This window comes from Chanodichthys erythropterus, chromosome 5 (genome assembly GCF_024489055.1).
Source record: "Chanodichthys erythropterus isolate Z2021 chromosome 5, ASM2448905v1, whole genome shotgun sequence".
In the NCBI taxonomy this organism is placed as follows: domain Eukaryota; kingdom Metazoa; phylum Chordata; class Actinopteri; order Cypriniformes; family Xenocyprididae; genus Chanodichthys; species Chanodichthys erythropterus.
The window spans coordinates 7,535,221-7,555,604 of NC_090225.1; the positions used below are offsets into that span (position 1 = coordinate 7,535,221).

The 20,384-nt window shown below is 36.6% G+C and overlaps 1 protein-coding gene across 2 annotated transcripts; it reads left to right on the forward strand.

The window, feature by feature from the left end:
• Nucleotides 1-1,269: 1,269 nt before the first annotated feature.
• Nucleotides 1,270-19,867, forward strand: alox5a (arachidonate 5-lipoxygenase a). Of its 2 annotated transcripts, XM_067385860.1 has the most exons (15): nucleotides 1,270-1,525; nucleotides 4,537-4,735; nucleotides 4,827-4,911; nucleotides 7,602-7,724; nucleotides 8,720-8,824; nucleotides 9,338-9,444; nucleotides 9,841-10,013; nucleotides 10,093-10,239; nucleotides 13,557-13,760; nucleotides 13,859-13,945; nucleotides 15,171-15,349; nucleotides 15,460-15,581; nucleotides 18,385-18,485; nucleotides 18,579-18,749; nucleotides 18,845-19,867. In XM_067385860.1, exons 1-15 carry the CDS (start codon nucleotides 1,376-1,378, stop codon nucleotides 19,022-19,024), a joined length of 2,133 nt encoding a protein of 710 aa, XP_067241961.1. In that variant the 5' UTR covers nucleotides 1,270-1,375; the 3' UTR covers nucleotides 19,025-19,867. The 2 variants fall into 2 exon arrangements, with proteins under 2 accessions (XP_067241961.1, XP_067241962.1); XM_067385861.1 differs by lacking the exon at nucleotides 8,720-8,824 and having other exon boundaries at nucleotides 1,271-1,525.
• The last annotated feature ends 517 nt before the right edge of the window (nucleotides 19,868-20,384 follow it).

The following is a 20,384-nucleotide window of genomic DNA, read 5'->3' on the forward strand; positions in this document are numbered from 1 at the left end:
AATATTGTCAATTAATATAATAGGCCTAATTATATGAATATGTCATGAATTATTCATTATTTTAATTTATTTATTATAAATGTAATTAATAATTAAGAGCAAATGTTGAGCAATTTTGTTTCTAAAATGTTTTCACTATAAACCTCTTTAATTTGGAGTGAGAGATACAGGGGGAGTGTCTTTATTGCATCAGATAGGCCTACAGGTCACTTTACTCACAGCTGACTGGTCGAGTTTGGGTTTGTGATCACTAAATCCGAATAAAACCTGCTCCGGAGCAGGTTAGCCGTGTAGTGCAAGTTATCATAGCAATGAACCCCGTTAAAAACAAATCCACCTTCATGAGCCTGAAAAACCAGAGTTTGCGCAAACTAATCTTGAACTTAGAAACTGAAACCGCCTTTGTGCAACAGGCCACTGGTGATTTTCCCTGTTTCATGTTCAGTTTATTCCATTAAATGTTCTTGAAGATATCTTCTTCGTCGTGCTTTTTAATATTGCAACCCAACTTTGACAATATTGAAGTAGAATGCAGTTATTTTAAATTGCAATAATATTTCACAATATTACTGTTTTCTTCTATTAAATAAATGTAGTTTTGGTGAGCGTAAGAATTCTTTCAACAACAATGAAAAATATTACCAACCCCAAACTTTTGAAAGGTAATGTAAATATAATGTAAATATATATATATATATATATATATATATATATATATATATATATATATATATATATATATATATATATATATATATAAGCCTATTTTTATTGGTAGATTATTTAAATAAAAGAAAGAAAGAAAGAAAGAAAGAAAGAAAGAAAGAAAGAAAGAAAGAAAGAAAGAAAGAAAGAAAGAAAGAAAGAAAGAAAGAAAGAAAGAAAGCAAGAAATATTTGCAGAACTTCATATTTGGATGTTCCTATCAGCAGAATGTGAGCTGGTAAACCACAGGGTAGATAAAGTCTTACAAAGTAATGAGACCAACCCCTGTTAAAAAAAAAAAGTGTGAAATAACAGCTCAAAGCCTTCAAGATAAATGAGAACTAAAATATCTGATAAGCATGCAATGCAGGACATCTTAAAAACTGCATATTGACCTATATGATTTGCCGTAATATTTTGAAATGAATTAGAATCATCAATAAAGTGCATGATAGTTCACTCTTGAAATAAGCAGCTTGTGAAGCCCACCACAGTGCTCACCATGATCACATCTACAAATTTCCGTATGTGTGAAGTCTGTGGCTTGTGAGAGTCAGTTAGAGAGAGAATGGGAGAGAGGGGGGGAGAGAAGAGGAAATGCAGTCTGTGTGCGACTCTTGAAAAGTCCATTCGAGTTCAGATGCAGCTCTAGCTCTCCAGCTTGACGAAAATGCCGAACTACACAGTGACTGTCGCCACAGGCACTCAGTGGTTTGCTGGAACAGATGACTACATTTACCTGACCTTGATGGGAACGGAGGGATGCAGTGAGAGAACCCTCCTGGATAAACCCCTCTATAATGATTTTGAGAGAGGAGCGGTAAGATACTAATGATCTTTATCTACAAATGCAATTATATGCGGTAACACTTTATTTTACAATGTCCTTGTTTCATATGTTGCATGCGATTTCTGAAGTAATTCGAGTAAATTATGCATAATGCAACTAACCGTAAAGGGATGGTTCAGCCAAAAATTAAAGTTCTGTCATCATTTACACACCCTCAGGCGTGTAAATGTCCAAACCTGTATGAGTTTCTTTCTTCTGCTGAACTCAAAAGAAGATATTGTGAAGATTGGGTAACCAAACAGTTGATATAGGTAAAAAAAAAAAAAAAGTCCAAACTTGTATGAGTTTCTTTCTTCTGCTGAACTCAAAAGAAGATATTGTGAAGACTGGGTAACCAAACAGTTGATAGGCTATAGGTAAAAAAAAAAAAGTCAATGGGCATATCAACTGTTTGGTTACTGACATTCTTCAAAATATCTTCTTTTTTGTTCAGCAGGAGAAAGAAATTCATACAGGTTTGGAACAAATTGAGGGTGTGTAAAAGATGACAGATTTTTCATTTTTGGCTGAACTATCACTTTAAATCAAACCAAACCCTACTCCTAACCCTAACCCTATAGTAACTACACGTTGTTAATTGATAAAACTCAGTACTTAAATGTATAATTACACTGTAACAAGAACACCTTAAAATAAATTGTAACCCTATATGCAAACATTATATATGACTATACATTAAAAGTGTGCTTTGAAAAAATAATAAGTGGATCAAAATGGAGATTGCTACAAAATGGTGAATCAAATTTTGGGCATGTTAAGTCCCCCTGTATTCAATAATTTTATCCCTTAAAACTCATCTTTGATTACCAAAATGGCATATTTAATATTTTTTTCCTTTGAAAAAAAAAAAAAAAAAAGTTAATTCCTTTAAAATAGCTTGAATGTAACTCTACACCTTTGCCTCATTTAAAATACACGGATCTATGAATATGCTAATTAGCCCCGCCTCCACTCACTCGCACGAGCTCTGACGAGATCCACTAGGTCAACTTACTGAGGTAAATGCTGCACAATGGTAACGCTTATTTTACAATGTAAAAAGGATACATATAACTGTAATTCATATGATTGGTGTTTTGCTTGATTGTTATCAAACAGCTAATAATGTGTTGCTAATGTTACACAAACCATGTTTACATTCACGAGTCAGAAAGCTGCCTTTCCTTAGATACGCTTTGAACAACTGGCATATAATTCATCATAGCATCGTAATATGCATCATACACCGGCCATATTGCTAAATATTTTTCATATCAACAAAAAAATATACCGGCATCCAGTGGCGGCTGGTGCAAAAATCTTTTGGTGGGGCGCAATTTCTTTTTTTAATATATAAATGCAGGAATGAATAGGCTAATTGTTAAATAATCATTTAACAAGTGATATAATCATGTATCATTATTGATTATCTAAAAAGTGGAAAATTCAATATTTAAAGCATGCCATAGGGCTGGGATCTAAAAATATATATCTGTATTTAATTTATTTTTTATTTTTTATTCACATTCTGCCCAAGATTGTCCTAGAAACAATGTTCATATTGAAGGCTATAAAAACCAAACATGAATGTAACTGTGTAGTATATGATATATTATGTGCAAAAAAGGGGGTCAAATCACATTAGGCCTAGGTTATATTCTAATATTCTAACTTTACAATCTAAAAACAAAATGTTTTTTAAAGCAGAAGTTAAATACACTAAACTAAAAATGAAAATAAATAAAAACAATAGAACAGACTAATTTTTATTATGTTGATTACCCTATTAACAGTCACTTTACACAGTTACTGCTATTGTACAAATACACTGTTGTATTTTAGAAATTCTACATATGGCATAATTATGTTCGCCAACAAAAACAAATTTTCAACAACAAATATTTTTAGCAAAATGTATTTGACTCAGATTGAACTCCGTCTGTTTGGCGCGCATGCGCGCGGCCGCGCTCGTTCACGTAAGTTTGTGCTTGCTGAAGACTCGTCCACGCCTGGCTGCAAAATGGAAATATTTTCTCGACTTTCTAACATTTGCAGATGGAGAATATACCTGTGAAATGTAAATATGCCCTGAGGAAATTATTGGATGTCACTACAGCTTAAAAAAATATTATTAATAGCGGTATGTTTGTTTGCACCAATCGCCGCACAAGTTAAGGTTACGTATGATGACGAAAGCACGTTAGTGCGAGCCCTCCCGGAACCCATAGAGAATGCATTGCAGTGCCTGCAGTTCGAAAAAAAAAGGTTTTTGAATGGAAGTCTATGGGAGCACTCGGGGCAAACCGAGTTTTACTGTCTATGGGCAAATCTCGACCAGACTGAAATCGCCCAAAAAGAGGCGGTACTCCACAGAGCGTGACTCGACGCTGATTGGAGTATATCCAGGGCATGATCCAGAGGCAGAACAAACAGCCTAGCAGTGACAGCTAGCGTAACTCTGTGGTTGAATGTGATTGAAAAATCCGTCCCTTTCTCACTTTGGTGGTGCGTTGCCCAATTGCCCTAATGAAGAAACCGCCCCTGCCGGCATCTTCTTTTGCGACTCCCCCAGTTAATGATATGCTAAAGCCCGCCGGCACGTTGACGTGATTGGTTACAAGGTAGTTTGTGTCATAAGAAACACTAGCGATTTCAAACAAGTGTTTGAGACTGTCTTTGGTTTACTGCAGTTTTTAAGAGAAAATACTCAATTTTGTTGACATGAATTTGCACATGGTTTGTCTTAAATGTTAAAAACACAAGATAGACATATAAACAACATTAAAAACTTGATTTTCACCTCAGGTAGACTTTCATGATTTGTGTCTTTAAATATCTTAATGACAGCATAATATCTTTATTGCCACAGTTGAAGTTCACTATTGCATGTGTCATATAAAGACTTATAAGTTATTTGTACTGTAATACTCTATAACACATGCAGTATTAAAATTGTCTATTGAAACTATACATTGCGTTAAAATATCATGGTGTAATTCAAGGTGGACTCATATGACGTCACTGTGGGAGAAGACCTGGGTGAAATTGAGCTGGTGAAAATCGAAAAGAAGAAATACTGGGTGCAAGATGACTGGTATTGCAAATACATCACAGTGAAGACTCCCTATGGAGATTACATTGAGTTTCCCTGCTTTCGCTGGTTAGTTGATGACAAGGAAGTGGTCCTCAGAGATGGCAGGGGTAGGTACTGATTGCCTGTGCACATTTCTTCTTGCAATAGAAATGCTAAATGTTACCATAACATAAAGTTTTGATACTTGCTGTGTTTCAGCTCGATTACCACAACATGACAAGAAGGCTGGAGTGGCGAAACAACACAGGCACAAAGAACTAGAACAGAGACAGAAGACATACAGGTTTGATGCAACATTTAGAAGGAGGTTAACCACAACAATCTTGGCCTCCAGGAAAAGTACTTTCTTCATAAAGTGCATGTGGTCTGCGATTTCATCATAACAGATTATTCATTTTCCTCTTTTTACATCGCTTTCACACACAGAGTTTGATTCAAAATGTTTAACAGTGACAGAAAACGTGTTAATTTGGAGTGATGAGTGTGATTTATTCTAAAGGTTTATGGTCAGAACAGTGTATATGGTCAGAACAGGACATTATAAAAAATGTATATATTTGTGATATTGCCTACACATACACACACACACACACATACATATGTAGACTACTATAACTCTGTTTTACACTGTTTAATCTTTAACCTGGCATCGATGGTTCCATGAAAAACATTTAAAGTGGACCTATCATGCCCCTTTTCACAAGATGTAATTTAAGTGTCTGGTGTCCCCAGAATGTGTCTGTGAAGTTTCAGCTCAAAATACCCCACAGATCACTTAAATAGCTTGTCAAATTCACCCCTATTTGGGTGTGAGCAAAAACATGCTGTTTTTGTGTGTGTCACTTTAAATGCAAATAAGCTGCTGCTCCCAGCCCCCTTTCCAGTAGAGGGCGGAGCTTTAACAGCTTACGCTTTGGTTGCTTAACAACAACAAAGCTGGAGAATCTCACGCAGCCAAAATGAGGATTGTCAGTAACGGTGTTCAGCCTTACATTGTTCAAACCGGAGTCGGACACTGATGGAGAGACTCAGGAAGAAGTTACAACTTTTAGAATGAAACTGGACGTTTCTGAATGGTTAGTGGATAAATTTATGTAGTTGCTGTGGAGTTGATTCAACTTTTCGACTAGCATGTGCCGTCATGTTAATCTTTTGTGCAAATCCAGCGTTGAATTGACACTCGCTTCACTCGTTTGTGAAGCAGTCTGGTGTAAAATGACGGCATGGTAACAACACTCTACCACAACAACTCTTCCTCTTCTCTAAAGCAGCCCAACATGGCCTCACCCCCTTTGTTGTGTTCTCGGGGGCAGGGTTTGTGTAAGTTTTGGGGTTTGTGATGTCACTAACCCGGGACGAAGCTTGTTGTAGTCCCTACCAGCCATTGGTTCTTTTAAGATCTGTTCTCTAAAAGGTTCTTCTTTGGGGAAAAGAAAATGGTATTACACATTTTTTACAGCATCACTGTAAAAAAAAAAAAAAAAACCCTACTGAAACCTTTATTTTTAAACGTTTACTTTCGTAAATCCTGGGTTAAAATTCTTGCATACAACCTGTTTAAATTACGCTCTGTCTCGCTGTCTCGCACATCAGTTGAATTTATAGTCCTGGTGGTACAATCCAGTTTGTTCTGAATACTCTGTTCTGCCCATAATCATAAGAATAAAACACTCATCACTCAAATAAACACGTTTTACACAATTGTTTGATGGTTTTGAAAACAAAATACAGCACGTTTGTGTTTCTGTGACTTTACAAAGTGTGTGAATATTTAATGAGGCAAGCGCTGTTCAGTTTATGATTGGAAGTTTGTTGCTAACTTCTGCATCTTTTCACGTCTATAAGCCGAAAACAAATTTAAGGAGTAAACGAGTTGAACAACTCTGCTACTCCTTTTCAAAATTACAAGTGTGGTTTGGTTTCCAAGTGGTAGGGAATAGCACACTCAAAAATGTACTAACTTGTACAAACCTGTAGGATCTTTATCTTGTGTGGATCTTGTTCTGATATATTTAGATATTTTGAAGAGCAACATATGACAGATGTTTTATTTGGGTAAACTCTCCCTTTAAAAGGAGAATTAAAAAGACAATAACCCAGGATTAAAAAGTTGGTTCACCCATAAATGAACTTTCTGTCATTAATTACTCACCCTCATGTTGTTCCAAACCCACGAGACATTCGTTCATCTTCAGAACACAAATTAAGACATTTTTGATCAAATCTGAGAGGTTTCTGATCTCCCTATACACAGCAATTTCAAGGTCCAGAAAGATAGTAAAGACATTGTTAAAATAGTCCGTGACTCCAGTGTTTCAATTATAATGTTATGACGTGACAATAATACTTTTTATGTGCAAAAACAAAACAAAAATAACAACTTTATTCAACAATTTCTTCTCTTTCCTGTCAGTCTCCTATGCTGTTCATGTTGTAAACACAGTGCAGCACTTCCGGGTTCTACTTCAGAACACAAAAAGTATTCTTGTCGCTTCATAACATTAAAGTTGAACCACTGTAGTCACATGGACTATTTTAACAATGTCTTTACTATCTTTCTGGGCCTTGAAATTTGTTATGACATTACTGTGTATAAGGAGATCAGAAAGGGATTTTCTTCGGATTTCATCAAAAACATCTTAATTTGTGTTCCGAAGATGAACGAAGGTCTTACAGGTTTGGAACGACATGAGGGTGAGTGGGTAAACTAACCCTTTAAGCCAGAGTGAAAAGCATACAAGAGAACATTAATTATAGGAACCGAAATCTGCATTTGTCTAGTAACTCAAGGGACTAAATCTGGGACTTCTGCCAATGATACCATCATGACCACATGTCTGACCACACTGCCCAGGAAATCCAATTTCTAAAAGTGGAACCTTTTATTTATTTCATAATATTGACAATAAATGGTTTGGGTCTGATGTAAAAGAAACTGAATTTTAAAACACGATGTTGTCTTTAATGTTGAAGATGGAAGGAGTGGCATCCTGGCTTCCCTATGAGTATAGATGCCAAAGCCCATAGTGAGCTTCCACGAGACATTCAGTTTGACAGTGAGAAAGGAGTGGACTTTGTGCTCAACTACAGCAAAGCGTAAGATTCATTTCGTTTTATGTTTACTGGTCTGTGCAGTCAGATAACTGTTATTTACATAAAGTGACCATCTGTTTGTATTTATGCACATTTGCATGTTTCTTTTAGAACTCTGTCTTTTGCATGTATCTCTAACAAGGTCTGAATACATGCATTGTTTTTGTGGTATTACACATTTGCACAGGTCTTGCTGAACTGTGTTGGCCTGTATTAAAGTAAGAATGTGACTGTTAAAAAGGGGGAAATTGCAGATCAGTAGATTTTGCTGTTGATATAAATAGCTTTGAGAAGTGTCTTTCTCAGACACAAGGATGTACGTGTTAAACCATATGTGCAGACACACTGACAGTCAGATTATTACAACAACAAAAAATGTTTCACGCATCCAGGGGTTGAGCTCTCTGGTTTAGTGGGTGTGTGGCTGTGAGAAACTGCCTTGGTTACACTTGTGAAAAAGAAGTGCAATTATATTTTACTGAATGTGCACTTGTTATGAACAGCAAATCTTTAAAAAAAAAAAAAAAAAACCTAGACTTTCAGATGAAATAGTATCAATGCAATAAAAGTCCAATTGAGATCATTTAGAGAAAGTACCATTGAATATGTTTCTTAAAGTTATAGTTCAGCCAAAAATGAAAATTTGAGTTGTTCCAAACCTGTATGAATTTCTTTCTTCTGCTGAACCCAAAAGAAGCTATTTTGAAGAATGTCGGTAACTAAACATTTGCTTGCCCCATTGAGTTCCATACTATAGAAGTCAATGGGGTCCATTAACTGTTTAGTTAACTGTAATTTTCTAAAATATCTTCTTTTGTGTTCAGAAGAAGAACAGAGACTTGAGGGAGAGTAAATGATGACGGAATTTTCATTTTTGGCTGAACTATCCCTTATCACACTTAAAATTTGACTATAAAGTACATTTTAAATTGTTAGTTCACCCAAAAATGAAAATTCTGTCATTAATTACTCACCCTCATGTCGTTTCAAATTGTAAGACTTTCGTTCATCTTCGGAACACAAATGAAGATCTTTTTGTTGAAATCTGAGAGCTTTCTGTCCCTTCATTGGAAGCAACACTACCACTTTCAAGGTCCAGAAAGGTAGTAAAGACATCATTAAAGTACTCCATGTAATTCCATTTTTTTTTTAACCTCAGTTTTATGAAGCAATGTGAGTGCTTTGTTTGCACAAAACACATAATTTACCACTTTATTTAAGAAAATATTGACCTGCAATCCAGTAGGGGGAGCATAACAACGCATAAGTGTCAAAAACAAAAACCACAAATTGCATTTAACTAATTGCATTTGATATAGTTTAAACTATATATATATTTTTTTTACAATTACAAATAACATGCAATGGAGTGTACTCTTTTTAAAAAGTATGCTAAAGTGTACTTCCTTTTCACTATCCAAAACCCTGTGTTAAAATGGAAAAATGGTCTAAAATTGTTAATGAAATATTAATTTACTCTTCTACCTAACTAACTCAACATTTCTCAGAATAATATCACCGAATATCTCTCTGTATGTATTATTTTTATATATATTGCAATAAAATATATCATAGGCCATATATATTTTCATGTTCGGCTCTGTTCTATTCCTCAGGATTGAGAATCTTTACGTAAACCAGTTCATGCACATGTTTCAGTCCTCATGGGGAGATTTTGCAGACTTTGAGCGTATATTCATGAGAATTAAGAACACGATATCAGGTTTGAACCGCCAGTATGTTTAATTTTTACAACATCTTTTTCAACATTTATGTAATGATCTGTTGAAGAATTGCACATGACCCACAATTATTCAGCTCACAAACACTTTCATTTCTTATCATGCATAAATCACCAGTTTGGAATTTGCAGCTTTGCTTTTTGTTTACTCATAAATATCTGTTGAATACCTAATGTACAATATTTATATTTATGTTAAGTTTTATATTCTTTATCATTTAAAATAATATACCATACGGTTCTGACTGACATTTTTAAACTGCTACAAAATTCATGTTTGAGATATGAATGTGTATAATTTATGTAAGGTAAAAATATCTTCAGGTGTATATTTACCACAAACATTATTTTATTTACGTGCTTGTGTGTCTTGCACAGAGTATGTGATGGAGCATTGGAAGGAAGACTTCATGTTTGGATACCAGTTCTTGAATGGCTGTAATCCAGTGGTCATCAGGAAATGCACAGAAATTCCTGACAAGTTTCCAATCACACAAAAGCTTGTGGAGGCCAGTCTGGAGAGAGGTCTCACGCTGGAAGAAGAGCTCAAGGTATACAACACACATGAGCCATGCAAAAACCAACGTGATAGTTTGTGGTTTTAATAAAACATGATGTCTTGCTTTGCAGGAAGGAAACATCTTTATTGCTGACTATGAGTTAATGGATGGTGTTACCGCTAATGCTACGGACCCATGCACCCTTCAATACTTGGCTGCACCCATCTGTTTGCTGTATAAGAACAGTCAGAACAAAATCATGCCAGTTGCCATACAGGTACAGTATCTACACATAAAAACAATCACATATGCTGGAAACATACCAGACAGTTCTCACACCACAGTGTGTGATAAGATAATTTCTGCTTCTGCGTTTCTTTTCTCATACTCTCATGCTACCCTTTGAAATTAGTCAAACTATTCAGTTAGTGTAGATGCTTTTGTCAAAAGTGATTTAGAACAAGATGAATACAAGCAATTTAATATAAAGGAGTCAAATATTTTATTGAAAAACTGCCATGAAAAACATTTGATGGATCTATTTCACTTTTTCTGTCAAAGACTGAAAACAGTTTTAATGATGAAAAACACAATGAATGCTATTCCCTGGTTTCACAGACAAGGCTTAAGCCTAGTCCCAGATTAAAATGCATGTTTGAGCTGTTTTAACATCTTAAAACAACTTGCACTGACATACCTTAATATATGTCAGAGCCATTGAATTGAAGTAACTGAACTAAGGCCTAATCCTGGATTAATATAAACTCTGTCTGTGAAAGCAGGCCTATATGTGATGCACACTTCATTAAAAAAATGGCTTTTATTTTTAGGTATACATTGTTCTGTTATTTTTTCAGGATATGCTTTTTGCAAAAATACAGAGCAATATATGTTGATAGAAGATGGAGTAGAAAATGGCTTTGAAAATAACCCAAATAAATTCAACACAAAGGTTAATCCATGAATAAGTAAATTAGTCCCCACCTCCACTCGATCACAACACCTGATCCACTTGGTCAACTGTAGTAAACCATGCACAATGGCAAGTGGAAATATTGGTGTGATGTGTATGTTCTGTTTTGGCTTAATTTCATTGTATTTTAATTCTGTTCCTGTTTGCTTGTGTTCCCTGTCATTTGACCTAGTTTCCAGTTTGTTCCCTTGATTAATCATTCTGTTAACCTGTTGTTCTATTAATTATCTAATTTAGTCTGTGTATTTATTTTGTTCAGTTCTTTGTCCGGTCTCGTCAATGTTACTGTAAGTGTTTGTTTCTTGAGTTTCTCCTGCCTGTTTCCGGAGTGTTTGTTATTAAAGTTATTCGCTTGAATGATTCTATGGCATACCATTACTTATAGCACCCACCCCTGACAGAAGACCGGAACCAAAGAATTTTTTGTTGGGAAATAATCATTCACCTTTCACCATCTGCCCCGTGGAGCCCACCAGCCTCCACCAGACACGGAGCCTGACGGAGCCCAACGACACGTCTGACCAGGTGCTTGAGTTGGCAACAACGCCCTTCCCTGAAGGAGTGCGTGTGGAGTTTGAGGGCATGGAGGGAAGCCCTGCCCACACCCTTGCCACTGTGGATAAGTTGTGCTTGGCCTATGGAAATCTTTTAGAGGAATTTGAGGTGGATATACCCCTGATTCTCCTGTTTCCTCTGGTTCCGCCCAGCTTCACGTCTCCTGCATCTCTTGTGTTTCCAATGTTCCCGCCCAGCCTCCCAAGTTCCCAGCCCTGCCACCACTAGTTTCTGTCTGTGCCTCTGCTCATCCTCAGTTTGTTCCATCTTGTGGTGTGGATCCACCTCGGGCTTTCCAGTCCCCAGCTCCATCTTGGTACGAGAATCCCGTCTCTGCCTCCGAGCCCCGGACTCCACCTCGGCCCTCCGACCCATCAGCTCCTTCTTCTCCACCAAGGCCCGTCATCCCACCAGCTCCACCGGGCTGGTCACTGTGATTTTGCCAAGTAAGACATGTTCCTGGATTGACATATTTTGTTGATCCTGGAACAACATTCCTGTCCGAAAATTTAGCCGTAACCCTGTTCCTACCCCTAAACCTAATCCTACCCATAACTTATCCCTAAAATCAGAGGGGAAAGATATATGAATAACACTGATGTAGAAGCACCTAACCCTGGTTGCAAGCCTAAATTTGACATAAATGTTAAACTTGTCAAAGATGTTGATCCAGGAACATGTCGTTCTTGGTGAAATCACGTTCACCTTGCCGTGGCTCTCTCGTCCCTCCATCTCCGCCTTGGTCAGTTATCACTTTGGTTCTGCTACAGAATTCCTGGCTGCCAGCTGCGCCTCTGCCTTCCATCCCTTTGGCTTCACGGGACTCCACCTTCTCTCCGGCTCTGCCGTTGTCTCCGGATCCACCGCGGACTTCCGGGTCCCCATCTCCAGCTCGCTCCCATGAGCCGTCAGCTCCACCTTGGCCATTTGGAACTGTGGTGTCATCCTGGCTCCATGTCTCCTCGGCTCTGTCTGGATCTCCATTGCAGGAACTCACACGCCAATGGACTGTTTGGCCTGTCTCTCTTTGTTTACACCCCTCTCCAGCTCCACATCCACCACCAGAGCCTCAATTGGTTTAATTCAGTCATATACTGTATGTTTTGAACAAGAAGCTGATTCAGAAGACCAGATTATACAGGGTTGTCTACAAGTTAATGTATCTGAATGGTAATTGTGCAGCGGACACATAACTGACTATGTTATCAAACAGCTAATAATGTGTTGCTGATGTTACACAAACCATGTTCTTGTTTGCCATCTCATAGTCAGACAGCTGCCATTTAAAAATTACCATGCTTAAAATGCTTTAAACTTCATAGAATTTCTATGATAGAAAGTCAGTGAAGAAAAGCCCTGCCCTGCATGTTGACCGGTTTGGTAACATGTTTGTGGTAGGAGGAAACGGGCATTTTTTGAGACTGTCTTTGGTACACTGCGGTTTTAAGGCGAAATTACTCAGCATATTTGTTGACCAATGAATTTTGCAAATAGTTTGTCTTAAAGCAAATTTTAAACACCACGTAGACATATACAAACAAAACTTAAAAACTTAAAACTTGAACTTGATTAAAAAATTATTTTCTCTTTGAAAAGCTGAATTTTCAGCATCATTACTCCAGTCTTTAGTGTCACATGATCCTTCAGAAATTATTATATGCTTATAATATGCTGATTTGGTGCTCAAGAAACATTTATTATTATCAGTGTTGAAAACAGTTTTGCTGCTTAATATTGTTTTTTTTTTGTGGCAACCGTGATGCTTTTTATCAGAATTCTTTCATAAACAGGAAGTTCATGGGTGATGGGGGATAAGAGGATGGTAATTGTAACTTTTAAGCACCAAAACACACAAAAAAGACCATACTGTATGGTGTATGCTAGAGTTCCTCAAATCCGGCCCTAGAGGGCCACTGTCCTGCAGAGTTTACATTACAAGTTGGTATATGAGAAATAGTGAAGTCTCCCACGCTCACCCTTACATGATTTGTGACCATGGCTTATGCTATTGTCTATAAAAATAGAAAGGATGAGTTTTGAAAATGACCTCTACTTCATTTGCACAGCTGGGTCAGACACCAGGAGAGGATAATCCCATCTTCCTTCCAACTGATGATGAGTATGACTGGATGCTGGCCAAGATCTGGGTGAGATCTTCAGACTTTCACGTACACCAGACAGTCACACATCTTCTCAGGACACATCTGATATCTGAGGTCTTTGGCATAGCCATGTTCAGACAACTGCCTGCAGTTCATCCTGTTTTTAAGGTAATTTCTTGTTCTCTCTATAGTACAGAGTTTAACGTTGGTATGAATGTAACTGTATGGTTGAGTATATATTCTAAAGGCATCTTCTGCTCTTCCAGTTGCTGTTACCTCACATCCGTTTTACAATTGCCATTAACACCAAAGCTCGTGAGCAGCTCATCTGTGAGTGTGGACTTTTTGACAAGGTCAGCTTCTCTCTTTCTTATCAGTTTACTTCCTCCATAAGCAAACTCTGTCTAGAATGTTTTCTATATGTCTGCTGCTGACCATTTTGTATTTTTGTAAATGTAAAAAGTCTAAATACAAAGGCATGCAATTTTTAATTTTGAGGCAAGTTGCATAAGTTGCGTGTGTTTGGTTTTGCCTTTGGTCACTAAAGATGACTTTAAATGATGCAAGTATTTCCACTTCCTTCAGCAAAATTGCTTCATTCTACAACATTCAAGTCATGTTGAAATTCAAATACACAGTTTTGGTGTAGTTTTAATATAATATGGTAATAAAATAAACAATGCCTGCATACACCTACAGTGTGTATTTTCTCATTGTTTACAGTGTAGTTTATCACTAACACCAATGTTTTGTGAATATAGCAATATTGAATAGGGTTATTTTAACTATAGAGAGTTAAATTATTGTGTAAAAAAATAAGTTAATATTAAGTAACTTACATTTTAGACACAATATTTATGGTTCTAATCAAAGTTGAAGTTGCACTTTCCATCACAACACACAGTAGTGGTGTTTCGCCCCTGAATGATTTTTTAAAACAAAAGGCGTGAATGAATGAGTCATTGACACTCATAAAGAGCTTTTTTCATTCCTGAATTAATCAGCACTGAATCGGCTGAATCAAATATTCAATGACTCATTCATAAAGACGGGCTGCATCTGAATATGCCTACTTCCCTATGTGGTAGGCAAAAAACAATATGTGAAGTGACATGAGGCCATGGGAGAGATTTGTACATTGTAGTGAAGCGATGCAAATTATGCTGGTAGATCACATGGTATTGACAGCATGAAGAATGTAATTTGTCCGGGTGACATTCATACTACATATATTCTTACTATATTGACCATACTTTTTTAATGGTCACAAAGTAATTACTTATTCAAAAGTAGTAGGCCAACATACTCAGAGTATGCAATTTCAGACACAGCCAATGTTGTTAAACAAATTGGTTGAATGATTAATTCAAAAACTCACTCATAAAGACAGTCATTTGTTTTGTTCCTGAAAGAATCGGTATGTTTGAACATTTGATTCATTGATCCACTCATAAAGACAGCCACTTCTCGCCACCTACAAGTATAATGATGTAACATGCAGAACGAGTCACTGAAAAATTAAATAACAGCAGTGTTTTTGAGGGGTGCCTGTACTGTATCTGTATGTGTGTCTTACAGGCTAATGGGACAGGTGGAGGTGGACACGTAGAACTGGTCCAGAGGTCCATGAAAACCTTCACATACAAGTCCTTGATTTTCCCAGAAGCCATAAAAGAACGAGGCATGGACAGCAAGGAGGATCTGCCCTACTACTTCTACAGAGATGATGGCTGCCGTGTCTGGGAGGCTGTGACAAGGTATGTTACAGTACATAGTTGATAAAAAGAAGAATGAACATTCAATTGTAAAAAGGAATGAAAACTTGTTTTTTGTTTAGTAATTTGATATTTATTTGGTCTCTTTCTAGTTTTGTGGCAGATGTAGTGAACATCTACTATGAGAAAGATGAGACAGTTCAGGAGGATGAAGAGATCCAGGCATTTGTGAAAGATGTTTGCAGCTTTGGAATGCAGGATTTTGACCAATGTGGTAAATATATGCTTAAAACAAATCCCAAAATTGCATCATGCAAAGGGAGTACACTTGAGGAGCGCTGTACCTTTATAAAGAATACTTATTACAGAAAGAATATACTTAAGTGCAAACTGAATATAATGTTGTCAGACACTTATTTGCAATTTCAGTGAAATGAAAATATATTATAGTTTAAATTATATTAAAAGCAATTAGCTGAAATTTAGTGTTTCAGTAAGTGTACTGATGTAATGGAGGGGAGTCCACTGGAGGTGAGTGTAGGTAGAACCCAAGTGCAGTTTAATTACATAAATCCAAAATACAAACGTGAACGACTTGACTTTGACTTTGACTTTGACTTTGACTTTGACATTGACTTTGACTTTGACTTGACAAAGGACCAATGGCAAGACAGAAATTAAATCACATGACAATGACAACCAATCAGAACATGACACAGGGGAAGCACATGACATGAACACATGAGGGCAGTGGAATCACATGACAAAACACATGGCAAACAAGGGAAACAAACAAAGCATAACAATGAAAACAAACCATAAACTGTGAACATGAAACAAAACCGAAACAAGACATGACATGACAATTGATGAATACACTGACAAGCATTTATGATAAACTAAAATGTACTTTAATGTCATTTCTATTGAAACTTGTATGCATTGTATTTAAACGAGACTGTCCTCCAAAAAAAAACGACTCTATAGGTCGTGCATTAAAATCAAAGTGTCCAATGTAGTACATTTAAAATATATTAATTTTAAATGAAATATCAATTAACACACTACAGTTAAATTATCAAGTACTTTTTTACATATGCTTTAGTCAACACATCAAATTAAGTGTGCTTCTTTAAAACACAACAAAAGTTAATTATAATATATATTTAACATCATTATGATTTAAAGTAAAACTTTTAACTTATTTGACATTATTAGACAGTGCACCTTTAAAAAGTGTGCTTAAGTGTGTTAAGAAACAGTCATGAAAGTGTACACTCTTTAAGTACACTTAAGTGGCCTTTATTTTATTAACATTATATTATCTGCACAAAAAATATATTAAAAACAAATATTTATATTTTAAAATTGAAGCACACAAGTGCACATTTAAGTACACTTTTTTCCAAGGGTGTTTTTATACCCAAAAATGAAAAAATATCATCATTCACTCACCCTTTGAAACACAAATGAAGATATTTAATGAAATCTGAGAGCTTTCTGTCCCTCCATTGACAGTCCATGCAACTGACACTTCAAAAAGATCATAATGTGATTGTAAAACTAATCCATATGAATTGAGTGGTTTAGTCCAATTTTCTGAAGAGACTCGATCACTTTATATGATGAACAGATTGAATTTAGGCTTTTTCAAACATAAACATTGATCAGCGAACATAAACAGAAGCTCAACCGTACTTGCTTGATGCGCGAGAACAAACCTCACTGGTTTGTGCGGAAGCTCAAACGTGCTGCGTAACAGACGAGAATGAACCTCATTGGTTCTCGCGCGTGAAGCAAACATGCTTGAGCTTCCGTTTACCATATGCGTGAATGTTTATATGTGAATAACATTCTGTCACTTCTGTCTAGTTTATTTCTTGGTTTAGTGACAGTGCTCTGACACTCCCGTTCTTGTCCTGTTTTTGTGTGAGCGTACGGTCTCGAGTGTTCTCGAGCCGTGCGCTCTCTTGTCTGCGTGTCTTGTTTCATGTTGGGAGCGTGGCGTTCGGATCCCGTCATTCATGTCTAGTTTGGTTTCGGTTTTGTGTCGGGATTCGGACACTCGCGCTCCCAGTCCTGTCTTTTATTGTGAGCGCACTGTCGAGTATTCTTTCATGTGCCGTGCATTCTTGTCTTGTGTTTTGTGTAGCGCCTGGTCGGTTCTTATTGGCCAGGCGCTCTTGTATTGTCATATTTTGTGTAGCAAGCGGTTGGTTTCCACCTGCCGCGTGATTTCGTGTTGTGTTTTTGTCTTTTGTCCCTCATGTTGTCTTGTTTTGTGTGAACACGTGGCTTATGAGTTTTCATGTTCATGTCTCATCTTGTGTAAGCACATGGCTTGTGATTTGTCCTTATTGACCATGTGCTTGTGTTTTTGTTTTGTTTGGTGTGCCATGTGCTCTCACGTCTATTGTCTTGACCCGCCAACCTTCTTACCTCATTATTGGTTCATTTGCCCCACCTGTCCTCCCTCGTTACCTGCCTTGTTTGCTCTCCTATTTATTCTCCTTGTGTTTGCAATCCTGTGCTGGTTTGTCGTCATATGTTTCCCTTTGTACAGTTGAGTTGAGTCGAGTCGAGTCGAGTCGAGTCTGTTTTTCCCCCCATGGGTAGTTTTTGTTGGGTCTTGCTTTTGAGTCCTCGTCCATCATCAAAACCCTGACAAACCTGATAATATGAATAACAAAATAATATTAAAAGCGATTGAGTCTCTTCAGAAAATTTGGACCAAACCGCTTGATTCAAATGGATTGGTTTACAATCTCTTCATGAACTTTTTGAAGCATCAAAGTGGTAGTTTCTTGGACTGTCAATGGAGGGACAGAAAGCTCTTAGATTTTATTAAAATATCTTCATTTGTGTTTTGAATTTAAATTTTTAGGTGAACTAACTCTTTAAATGGCTTTCTTAAGGGTATACTGGTGACAAAATTTGTATATGACATCAGTAATTTTCAAGTTCCTTTCTCCGTTCACTTTTTAGCAGAGCTTTAATTTCAGGCCTGTATGTATTCTTATCTGTATGTATTCTGACCTCTGAATGAACCAGTGATGAAAAGTTGTCATTGTCTGCAGAGTTTCCCAAGAGTTTACAAACCAAAGAGCAGCTGGTGGAGTATCTGACTATCGTCATCTTCACTGCTTCTGCACAACATGCCTCCGTAAACTTTGGCCAGGTGAGATTACACACTACGATGTTTCTGGCATATTTTGTTGTAAAATAAAATGAACAGCAAAACTAATATCAATGTTCTGACTCTTTACTCCAGTTTGACTGGTGTTCATGGATCCCAAATTCCCCCCCAACCATGCGAAAACCTCCTCCTACAAAGAAAGGCGAGGTGGATTTGAAGTACATAGTGGAGAGTCTGCCTGATCGAGGACGCTCCTGCTGGCATCTGGGAGCTGTGTGGGCCCTCAGTCAGTTTCAAGAAAATGAGGTCTGAAATAAGTGCATATCTGCATGAATACATAAAAGCTCAGATGTGCTATGTGAACATGACAGATTCTGAAATGTATGATTTTTTTTTTGCAGCTGTTTCTAGGTATGTATCCAGATGAACACTTCATTGAGAAACCTGTGAAAGAGGCCATGGTGCAATTCCGCAAGAACCTTGGAGAAGTGACCAAAGTCATCAAGAACCGAAATGAGGGGAAGAAGCTGCCTTACTACTATCTGTCTCCAGACAGAATCCCAAACAGTGTGGCTGTGTGATTCATCAGTCGCATGGAACCATGCAGAAGTGCTATGCTAGTAGTAGAAAGTGTTTTATCAGAGTGTTTTATGGGATAAAAATTAGAAAATTAATTTTTGCTCCCACTTTATATTAAGTGGCCTTAACTATTATGTACTTACATTTAAATTAATAATTTGATACAATGCACTTATTGTGTACATACATGTTTTTACATTGTACTTATATTTGAAAAACACCTGCATGTAATTACATCTGTAATTACTTTCTGTAATTACATTTATAATTACACTGTTGACCCATCCCTTACACCTTAACCCACCCTTAAACCCACCAAAGCTGTCCCTAACCTTACCCGTATCCCACCTCAATAGCAGCAAAAGTGTTTTGCAATTCAATATGAACACAATAAGTACACTGTACTTATTTTTTGATGCAGGTACATAGTAGTTAAGGCCACCTTATATAAAGTGGGACCTATTTTTATTTTTTTTAAATATAAAGGTTCATATGTGTAATGTAAGAGAAGTTTCGTAATAATAATTTGTAGCCAGAAATTATTTTATCCATTTGCTGTTTTTTAATGTTTATTTTACCCACATGTCAAACAAATGTCAATGTTGTATATGCATATTTCAGCAACATTATCATTCTTGAGTTTTAAACAGCTTGTTTCTTTTAAAATTGTGTGAAACATTAATTGTATCTTTTTTATTTTAAGATTGATTATTTACTTTAAAGTCATAGATGTCTACTAGTGAATCCTGTATTAGTCATGATAAATTGAGAGACATACGTTTTGATGAGTTTGGAAAAATTGTGAATAAATGGGCAGTTGTTTTACAATACAGTTTTGTCATGTTGCCACTGTTTATGGATTAGAGCAAAATTTTATCAGGTCACTAGGATTCATAGTGGTTAATTTTTCTTAAAAAATATTTACTTCAGTTTGGTTAAATCCCACTTTGATTTATATTTTCTTTTAATTGTTGCATTAGGATTTGCAAATTTTACATTTTACTTCCAGAGCAGCCAACACCATTTTAGCATTTAGCAATAGCAGGAGGTTATTGCAGGAGTTACTGGTTCCAATATTACTTGGTTCCATATCCATATTGTGCATATTAAAGACAGAAGTCACCTTGTTTGTATACATACTTGTAAATAAATAGTCCTATGAGTAGGCCTACCATGTCCAATAGCATCCGATCTCAGATTTTTAACAAAGGACCCTAGAGATTCAGGACCCCAGAGTGGTTTAAAACAACAACAACAAAAAAAGTTATTTGAGCACTGATGGGAACAAGTAGTTTACAACATCAGCAACACTGAAGTTCTCATGAAGGAGCAAAAATCTCAGACTCAAAGATAAACTTTATC

What these genes read in the sequence shown, in the direction of transcription:
- alox5a (XM_067385860.1), top strand. Translation starts at nt 1,376, where the DNA reads ATGCCGAACTACACAGTGACTGTCGCCACAGGCACTCAGTGGTTTGCT. An exon ending in CACTTTCAAGGTCCAGAAAG is followed by an intron (nt 8,825 to 9,337) that starts GTAGTAAAGACA and finishes TCTATTCCTCAG; the next exon opens with GATTGAGAATCTTTACGTAA. An exon ending in GCAGGATTTTGACCAATGTG is followed by an intron (nt 15,582 to 18,384) that starts GTAAATATATGC and finishes CATTGTCTGCAG; the next exon opens with AGTTTCCCAAGAGTTTACAA.